Source organism: Galeopterus variegatus, unplaced genomic scaffold (assembly GCF_000696425.1).
Source record: "Galeopterus variegatus unplaced genomic scaffold, G_variegatus-3.0.2 Scaffold2642, whole genome shotgun sequence".
Lineage (NCBI taxonomy): Eukaryota > Metazoa > Chordata > Mammalia > Dermoptera > Cynocephalidae > Galeopterus > Galeopterus variegatus.
This window is the reverse complement of record NW_007728753.1, coordinates 63,971-74,428: the sequence shown is the minus strand read 5'-3', so window position 1 is coordinate 74,428 and position 10,458 is coordinate 63,971. Positions and strand designations below refer to the sequence as shown.

The 10,458-nt window shown below is 38.5% G+C and overlaps 1 protein-coding gene across 1 annotated transcript; it reads left to right on the top strand.

Moving 5' to 3' along the window:
* Nucleotides 1–570: 570 nt before the first annotated feature.
* Nucleotides 571–2,231, top strand: LOC103598499 (phosphoglycerate kinase 2). The gene has a single exon (XM_008582493.1). It carries the CDS (start codon nt 692–694, stop codon nt 1,943–1,945), a length of 1,254 nt encoding a protein of 417 aa, XP_008580715.1. The 5' UTR covers nt 571–691; the 3' UTR covers nt 1,946–2,231.
* The last annotated feature ends 8,227 nt before the right edge of the window (nt 2,232–10,458 follow it).

Here is a 10,458-nt window from a genome sequence, read left to right as displayed (position 1 = left end):
AAGCATTCTTTCATGGTTGCCAGAGAGTGGAAAAAGCAAGGTAATAAAAATATGGCATCATTCTTACCCTACTCTAGAATATATTTAAAGCCAAAAGCTAACACTAAGCTGTTCCTTTAACAGAAATATTTATGAAGACAAGAGAAAAACAGAACCATACTATGCTGCCTTGAATAAATAAGTCTTCATAGACCCGTTATTTCAAAATTTCCCTTTATTTGGCACTGCAGAGTTTTTTATACATTAATATAATTAAAATTTGACGTGGGTTTTCTGGTGGGGGGGTTGTTTGTTGTTTTGTTTTCTAAGAATAAGAGCAGTTGTCGAAGAGGATGTGGGAAAAAAGAACCAGCAGGAGGTTCATACCCCAGGACTGTTCTGATTCTGGGGTTTCTTTCCCTTCCCAACTCTCTTTCCAAGCCAGGTACAATCACTCCATCGCTTTGCATTCTGCCCTAGCAGTTAAATCTGCACGGGGCAGCATATTCCAGATCCAGATTGACAGGACCATTGACCAATAGCAGAGCTAGGATTTCCTTCTTTGCCAGGTGGAAAACAATGCAGAGAATGCAGGGGTGGGGCAAGGGAAAGGGCGGTTAGAAATCACCGGAGATCCCAGCCTGCCACCGGCAGTGGAGTGGTTCTTCAGCATTGGGATCCAGGTGTCAGCTTATGACTTTATATTGTCAGGATGTCCCTTTCTAAGAAATTGACTTTAGACAAACTGAATGTTATCGGGAAGCGAGTCCTCATGAGAGTAGACTTTAATGTTCCCATGAAGAAGAACCAGATTACAAACAACCAGAGAATCAAGGCTTCCCTCCCAAGCATCAAGTACTGTCTAGATAACGGAGCCAGGTCAGTAGTTCTCATGAGCCACCTAGGCCGGCCTGATGGTGTTCCCATGCCTGACAAATATTCATTAGAGCCTGTTGCGTCTGAGCTCAAATCCTTGCTGGGCAAAGATGTTCTGTTCCTGAAGGACTGTGTAGGCTCAGAAGTGGAGAAAGCCTGTGCCAACCCAGCTATTGGTTCAGTCATCCTGCTGGAGAACCTGCGCTTTCATGTGGAGGAGGAAGGGAAGGGCCAAGATCCTTCTGGAAATAAACTTAAAGCTGAGCCAGAAAAAATAGAAGCCTTCCGGGCTTCACTCTCCAAGCTAGGGGATGTCTATGTCAATGACGCTTTTGGCACAGCACACCGGGCTCACAGTTCTATGGTGGGAGTGAATCTGCCCCTGAAGGCATCTGGATTCCTGATGAAGAAGGAGCTGGATTACTTTGCCAGAGCCTTGGAAAAGCCAGAAAGACCCTTTCTGGCTATACTTGGTGGAGCTAAAGTGGCAGACAAGATTCAACTCATCAAAAATATGCTGGACAAGGTCAATGAGATGATTATTGGTGGTGGAATGGCTTTCAGCTTCCTTAAGGTACTCAACAACATGGAGATTGGTGCTTCCCTGTTTGATGAAGAGGGAGCCAAAATTGTCAGAGATATCATGGACAAAGCAGATAAGAATGGTGTAAAGATTACCTTTCCTGTTGATTTTGTTACTGCTGACAAGTTTGATGAGAATGCTAAGGTTGGACAAGCCACTGTAGCATCTGGCATACCTGCTGGATGGATGGCTTTGGACTGTGGTCCTGAGAGCAACAAGAAATATGCTCAAATTGTGGCTCAAGCAAAGCTAATTGTTTGGAATGGACCTTTAGGAGTATTTGAATGGGATGCCTTTGCTAAGGGAACCAAAGCCCTCATGGATGAAATCGTGAAAGCTACTTCCAAGGGCTGCATCACCATTATAGGGGGTGGAGACACAGCTACATGCTGTGCCAAATGGAACACAGAAGATAAAGTCAGCCATGTGAGCACTGGAGGTGGTGCCAGTCTAGAACTTCTGGAAGGTAAAATTCTTCCTGGAGTAGATGCCCTCAGCAACTCGTAGTTGACAGAGTACTCCTTCCTCCTGTTTCCTGTCCGCAGCCTTTAAGTCAGCGCTTTTACATTTTGACTTGACTCGTGTTAAAATCTACCCCTATATGAAGCCCCAGGTAATGACCAAGCGGCGGGACATCAGGAACTCTTAACATCAGCACAGCAATTCAATTCATTTTACTTCTGTCATGCATTTGCCTACTCTCTTCAGGATCTCATTTGAACTTCACCGTTGTGCTTCATAGGAGTATATATTCTTAAGTTGTCTAGTAAAAAAAGTGAGTCGGATAAGCTGAGTCTCTTTTTATTTTAGTCCAGCTTTGTTATTGTTTCACTATAAACCTGGAAAAAAAAAGACAAAACCCTAGTTATTGGGCAAGGGTCGAGTAGAAGTTGACAAACTATTAAACAATAAAAGTGCCCAAATACACTTAGGATAATTACATATAAGAACTCATGGGTACCATTAAAGTTCTGCTGAGAGGAAATTTATTACTAAGAAAAAGGAGAAAGAAGAAATACTTATTTCACCCAAGAAGTTAAAAAAATGAAAGAAATTAAACCCAAGAAAGGAATTATGTCTGTGTGTATGTGGATGCACAAAAGTACACATAGATGTCTATTAGAGAGTGAGCTCCAAATTAATCCAGGTTGTAGGTACAAAAGAAATTGTTTTATTTTTAAAGCAGATATTATTTAATATATAGATAATATAACTGATATATCCAAAAACTAGGTTTTTGAGATAAATAGAACATATGCATGTAACTAGTTTAGTAATGGGGAAAACAGAGATATAGAATCTTCTATATTAGAAAACAGAATCATACAATAAGAAGTGTAGAGGAAATAAAAATGCTTGTTGGAGAATAGTTTGGCTAGTTCTATAGACAAAGAGCTGGTACAATACTGTCAACAAATTAAGAGTAGAAATGCAGAGTAACTTTGCCAGTTGCAATGTCCTATGTCCCACAATCCCAGATAAATTTTGTACAGGTTGAGCATACCAAAACTGAAATGCTCCAAAATTTGAAACTTTTTGAGTGCCAACATGATGCTCAAAGGAAATCCCCATTGGAGTGTTTTGGACTTTGGATTTTCAGATTTGGTAAGAAAGGGGAAATAAACACGAGGGCGAAATTAATGATTTCTGACAGATTGTCACTCTGGCCATCCAAATACCCATGTACAAGTATCAATGTATCCTTCCTACATATAGAAAATATCACTTCTCCAAGAAGCTCAATCAGATGTCTTATCCAGTTACTGCATCCCACTCAAAACTGGGTATCTCTGTACTATGTGCAATCCTTTCTATGTGATTGGGTGAGGAACCCAACCGTCTGGCAAACCAAGCACAGTCATTTTTCTCATATCTCCCAATCCCCCCACTCCATACACAGCCAATATGCAATGGTAGGAAAAAACAGGATAACTGCAATAAAAACACTCACCTAAAACAGCCATTGGTTCATTACAATTGTGAAATAAATCATGCTGGATCAGAATTTCAAGAACTCCCTGACCTGGCAATAGAAGGATTTCCTTGGTTAAACTGGATCTGTTCTCTGGGAGGAAATTTCTTATTCATTGCCCTTTTCTGGCCCCTAGTTTGACCAACTGGGAAATTTTCCTTGCTTCCTTAACTTCTGTGACATCTTTTGAAGCAGATGTTGGAGATTTGGGTCTCAATGGGTCACTGAACAGATTTCCTGACCTCCTCCTTTCTGGTACAGTTTTAAGAAACCAAGAATATCTTTATGTATTCTACAATTAAAAGCTTTTGAAGGCCAGACTAATGGTTTCTCAATGTTCCTAAAAATCAAGTTTTCTAGTCCATTTAATTTCATGCAAAAGGAATCTTTGCCTGTGACTTCCTCTTATTTTCGGCTGAAAAGTCCAAATGGGAGTTGTTTAAGAAAAGCAATGAGTGAAATACTGAGGCAGTTAGTTTTTTCAACTTGGAGAACTCACTTTCCAGAAGTGTAGAGGAAATAAAAATGCTTGTTGGAGAATAGTTTGGCTAGTTCTATAGACAAAGAGCTGGTACAATACTGTCAACAAATTAAGAGTAGAAATGCAGAGTAACTTTGCCAGTTGCAATGTCCTATGTCCCACAATCCCAGATAAATTTTGTACAGGTTGAGCATACCAAAACTGAAATGCTCCAAAATTTGAAACTTTTTGAGTGCCAACATGATGCTCAAAGGAAATCCCCATTGGAGTGTTTTGGACTTTGGATTTTCAGATTTGGTAAGAAAGGGGAAATAAACACGAGGGCGAAATTAATGATTTCTGACAGATTGTCACTCTGGCCATCCAAATACCCATGTACAAGTATCAATGTATCCTTCCTACATATAGAAAATATCACTTCTCCAAGATAGACTAGCAGCCAATTTTAGATTGTCTCCCTTAAAAAGCTCTGTCACCTTTATTTCTGATTGCAACTGTTCAGTTTTTCCTGGCTGTGCTCTTTTTTTTTTTTTTTTTTTTTGTAGTCTTTTGCTAAAAAACAGAATGTAACAACCAAAATATACTGATACCCTATTTCTAAGCACTTCTCCTGGCACTTTAGTCTCTGCAGAAATATGTTCTCCTACTATGATACCACAGGCAAAAGTTTTACCAAATGCCACAGCAGAAAAATGATCACCACCTTCCAGCCTTCCATGTCTCTTTACTTACTTCCTCCCACCTGACTTCTAAGTGAAAGCTGTATTTTATGGGTTAAAAGTAGCACCCATTATAAGTAGTGTAGATAAGGATGCTGTGAAACACCCTAAAATACATGAGAAAGCCCCTTACAACAAAGAATTATTCAACCTAAAATGTCGATAGTGCTAAGGTTGAGAAACCTTGATCTAGATTGAACTGAAGTAATAAAAAGACTTAAAAATATGGCTTCTGAAACACCACTGGAATTTATTTCTTTCTCATGTAAATCTCAGAGTATTTAAGGGTAAGCAGACACCTCTTGAGCTCACCCAAGATCCAGTGTAGCAAAAATGGCTCTATCATCAGCTGCATTTGAAGTAAAGCACTGGAAGTCACACACATCAGTTCTGCTTACAACCCCTCATCCTGAACTTAGTAACATGATCACATCTAGCTGATAGAGAACCAGGGCAATACACTCTCTGGCTGGGTCATCACAGGACCAGTTAAAACCATTACTAAAAGGAAGAATAATAGAAAGTGAATTTAAGACATCAAAAAGAGGAACCTATAAAAATTTCACAATACACTGGTAGATCCATGGAGAAAATGCTTTTTTTTTAGATGATTTACCCTAAGAGAAAGAAGACTTAGAGAACAAGTATACTTTATGAAAACAAAACAAAAGAAACCCCCAAAAACCTTTATAAAAGAAGTTAAATTCAAACAATAAAATGAAATTGAAGATAAACTGACAAAAAGTATAAAAAGAGATGGCAAATTCAAATATTGCCAGTACAAAATATTAAATGGTATTCAGATAAATAAAAGAATTGAAAGTGCAGAGAAAAGAACCAGTGATTTGGATTTGGATTAGAACAGTGGGGAAAAAACAAATACAATGCAGACTTATAAAAAAAAAATTTTGTTTGTGAATATGTATGTATGAAAATATATACACACGTCTGCCATGTATGTGCATAAATGTGTATATTGATATATAATGGTACAGTTGCATATATTAAAAATACTTAGGTTTTGGGGCCGGCCTGGTGGTGCACTGGATAGTGCGCCGCTTGGGAAGCGCGGCGGCGCTCCCGCCCGAGGGTTCGGATCCCACATACGGACCGGTTCCCGCTCACTGGCTGAGCGAGGCGCGGGAGCAACACTGAGGGTTGCGATCCTGTTGCCGGTCCCCGGTCCGGTACGGGGGCAACACTGAGGGTTGCGATCCGTTGCCGGACACGGAAAAAGACAAAAGACAAAAAAAAAAAAAAAAAATACTTAGGTTTTTATTTGTTAAAACTAAACTTTAATAAAACTTAAAATTAGGATGTTACCCCAAGATGGTGGTAACATCCACCATCCTTGGGTTTGGGATTCAGACTAAAACTGTGGAGTGTATTTGTTTCTCCCAAGGTTGCAACTTGAGTTATTTATCTCCCATGCTTGGACATTGCTATTCATTTATTTTCTGTGCATTTTAAATATATTTGTATTGAAATAGCTTATTTAAAGCAACATTAGTTGACAAAGCTGTGATAAAATAAATTTTAGAAGACATAAAAGTAGGTGCTATTTTTCATGACCTTATGCTTCCACTCACTTTACTTTTAAGTTATTTTTAATCTTAGTTATTAGAAGTCCCCTAGATAATATAGCAAAATTTTTGTTCCCTAAATCAATGTGTGCTCATGATAAGCCTAGAAAAGTGGGAATGTCTAAGAAAAAGTAAGAGTGAAATATTGGGAAAATGACAAATTGGAAGGGCATATGAACTTATACATAACACAAGAATATTTTAGTTGGCATCACCTCATCTCAGAGCCCAACAGGCTCCACCTGGGGTTCCCCTCCCTTCTCTGTGGTCTGGAAACCTTCTCCACCAAGGGATTTCTCACTCATATCATATATATTAAGCAACATGTTTGTTTTACCAAAAGGCACAAATACATGTTGCAAACACATGCAAATCCTTTACTCCTTCACAGTATCTGCTCTGAATCCCCAGATTATTTTCCTATGTAGCCTAGAAGGAAAACTGAAGGTAGAGTCAGCTTCATGGGCATGTGACCTGTGCAGTCACACAGTATCCCACTCTCAGAAGCGCCCTGAATTTGGTTTAATTCTCTACTGTCGCCATCTTGAGATTGTTAATAATTCAAACATGAGGCCCAACACATTTATTTTGCACTGGACACCTCCCCACCATCCAAAATTATGTAGCCAGTCTTGCTGAAGGCTTCTCAACTGAGCCTAGAGTTGAGACTGAGAAGAGTCTTCAATTTCTCTCTTTGAGTGGCCCCAGGTTTCTCTAACTCTTTAGAATCATATAAAAGCTCTACAAACTCTCTGAAGAATTCTGGTTCATGGAATGCTTCAAAAGAAACAACTTCCCATCCCCCGCTCCAAATAAAAACCTCATTCAGAAACAAATCTCTACCTAAATATGGCCTCTGCATGTAAGTGTGTTTAAATGCTCAAGGAATAAAAAAAATCAATTTTAGCCTTCATAATGGCTCCGTGTCAGCCCTTTGCTGTCTTTACCAAAAAATGAGGAAAAAGAGAGATTAAAGAGAATCAGATGCCCTTCAATGTCCCTGAGGTAGGGTACTACAGTGTCTCATGATAATTCTTCATTTTCTACAAGGACCTTTACTTCACCCTATTTTACATTCACGGTATTTCACAATACAAAGGTGAGAAGAATAGGTTGTGATTGAGAATATTTTTGTCAAAAATCCTAGTTAAATTCTGTCTTAAAGTTAGTGGTTTTTTCCTCTGAAAACATACATAATCCCTTTAATAGAAAGCAGTGGGCATGCAAATTAACTGTTTACTTATAGCTATTGATTGGAAAATTGCTCTTTTAGAAAAGCAAAAATGACCCAGTGATGTTAAAAAAAAGTTTTTTAAATAAGGAAGTTATATTTGCTCAAAGCATTTAATTTTTGTTTTCTTATTATATTCATAAAATCTTGGAGCTATTTAAATACTGTGATTTCTTTAAAAGAAGGATAATTTTTATCAGTTTGTATCTGTTAAGCCAAAGAGAAAAAGGATAATCACTGCAGGTTAATGGAATACTTCTGGCATGACCAGTTGAACTCAGGTAGTGAAAGAGGGAAAGAAAGGAAGATGTGGGCAGGAATAAGAGGTCATAAGGGATTGTAAATTGTAAAAGAATAATTCACAGACTTTGTTGACTAATTAGGATGGGTAAATAAGTATGAATGGTGATGGAGGGTAGTTTAGATCAATGAAAACGGTATGGGTAATATGATAAAAAAACATTTTATTATTCAATATTTTTAAAAGGATGCATACATTAAAATTATGGTTTTAGTGCAGCGGCGCTCCCACCGAGGGTTCGGATCCCACATACAGACCGGCCGCTCACTGGCTGAGCGAGGTGCGGTCGCAACACCGAGGGTTGCGATCCCGTTGCCAGTCCCGGTCCGGTACGGGCGCGACACTGAGGGTTGCGGTCCGTTGCCGGTCACGAAAAAAGACAAAAAGGAAAAAAAAAATTATGGTTTTAAATTAAATTTACAAGTAATCTCCCAGAGAAGATCTTCAGGTCCTAGACCAAGCCATTAGCAAATAAAGCCTTAAAGTGTACTGCAGAGAGATGCTGTGTGTTATCAAGAGGGAAAAGACAATACAGACTTTAGAATTAGAAATTCCTTGTACTAAGTAATCAGAAGGTTGTTTAAAAATACTTACTGGAGGCCTCAAGGTGCATACTGTAGAAGAAGTTTCTCAATGTGTGCTTCCCAGGGTAGTGGCAGTGGCACCCACAAACATGTTAGAAATGTAGATTACTGGGCCATCAACCAGACTTACTCAATCACCATCTCTGGAGGTGGAATCCAGCAATCTGGGCTTTAACAAGCTCTCCAGTGTTTCTATTTCAGTTAAAGTTTGAAAATCACTGGTATAGGATAAAGACCACTTTAAAGAGAATCAAGAATTAATTCTGGTGACAGTTATGCCACTATCTAGTTGTTTTAACTGAGGCAAATCATTTTACTTCTCTGGGCTCCTTTATCTGCAAAATGATATATTTATCTACATGTTTATCTATAGGTTTATCTATATATTTATCTATAGGTTCCTTCTAGTTCCCAAATTATGTAGTTTAGAAACCCTGACTGGTATGCTTGAGACTATTGGATGCAATTTTTATCTACTAGGACTCATGACTAATAAGCCTGAGGGCTACTGGCTTATGTAATTATGCCTAAGTAAATAATATAAAGGTAGTGAGACTTGTATCAGTCAGTTTTCTGTTGCTTATAACAGAATACCCGAAACTGGGTAATCTGTTAAAAAAAAGAAAAGAAATTTATTTCTTACAGTTTAGAAGGCTGGGAAGTTCAAAGTCTGGGGGCACATCTGGTGAGAGCCGCCTTCTTGGTGGGATCTCTCTGCAGAGTCCTGCAGCGATACAGAATATGACATAATGAGGGCTGGGCGAGAGAGCATTAACATTCTCACTTGCTCCCCTTATAAAGCCTCCAGTCTACACCCTGATAACCAATTAAACAATTTACCCATTACTCCATGAATGGATTAATTCACTCACAAGGGCATAGTCCTCATGATTCAATTACCTCTTAAAGGCCCTGCCTTTCAAATACCATAATTGGATTTCCCATTCTCTTAACACTGTTATGATGGGGATCAAGTTTCCAACACAAGAACTTTTGGGGGATACATACAATCTATAGCAAAACTTCTTTTCATTCATTGCTGTTGATTTACAAATTCTCAACTAATTTCAGGGATATATTATAAAATTTTAACATGAATAGATATTCTGAGGTATTATAAAATTGATTTTTAGATTATTTAGACCCTATTCAATGACAGTAGTCAATTTTCTGTATACAGACTGGTAAGTTGTACCATTTACAAAATACTACCTTAGTCAAACACATTTATGACATGGTGAGGTATATATTACAAGAACACCTACCGTTGTGCTTGAAACATGTGCCAACCTTCCATGCCTGTTTCTGCTGCTACTGACCCTTCTCCAAACTTTCTATATTTTTTGCTATAAATTAAGCCAATTATCTTGAAGCAAAACTTAACTTTCTCTCTTTTCAGAGTAAATATCTCCCTCTCTTTCAATCTTATAGCATATATTTTTATCAAATCCTTCACTGTTTTATTCATGAAGCTGAAGGTAACCAACTATCCCAGTTTTCTCTGGAATGAGGACATAAGACTTTCAATGCTAAAGTAAACTTATAAATGCCATGCCAACTAGGACATTTGGTCATCCTAGGAGATACACTCGAAGACTTTATTTAAGACAGTTTACTGAAGGGGCTATTAAAGTGTGGGTAAAGTTAAGGATTAAGATGAAGCACCTGAGGTCCAGCAATTGGGTAAACCCTAGACCTGAAGTTGTAAGGAGAGAGAGCTGTTATCAAAGACAACTGAAAGCTGTAGTCAGAGAGAGGTGCTGCTGGAAAGGAGGTACAGAGCCACTGACAAATTTTAGCATTGTGCAAGGAGGGGGTGGAGAGGTGGTCAGATGAAATGCATAACCTTTTTTCTCCACATTAAGATCTCCTAATAGTCTCCCACCTAGCAGAACCAACCAGGAAGCCAAAAAACAGGAGAACTTCTGAAGAATCAGACTCCAGGGGAGGGAACTGGGTGAAGAGAGGCTGAGAGTGAATCTGGACGTGCAAACCACATCTAGTCTCTCAGACTTCCCTGGCCACGTTATAGTTTTTGAGTGAGCTTCTACCCCAAACACTCAGATGTAATCAAGCAAGTTCCAAAATATAGAGACATTTCTTTTTTTTTTTTTTTTTTTTTTTTTTTTTTTTTTTTTTTTTTTCCTGT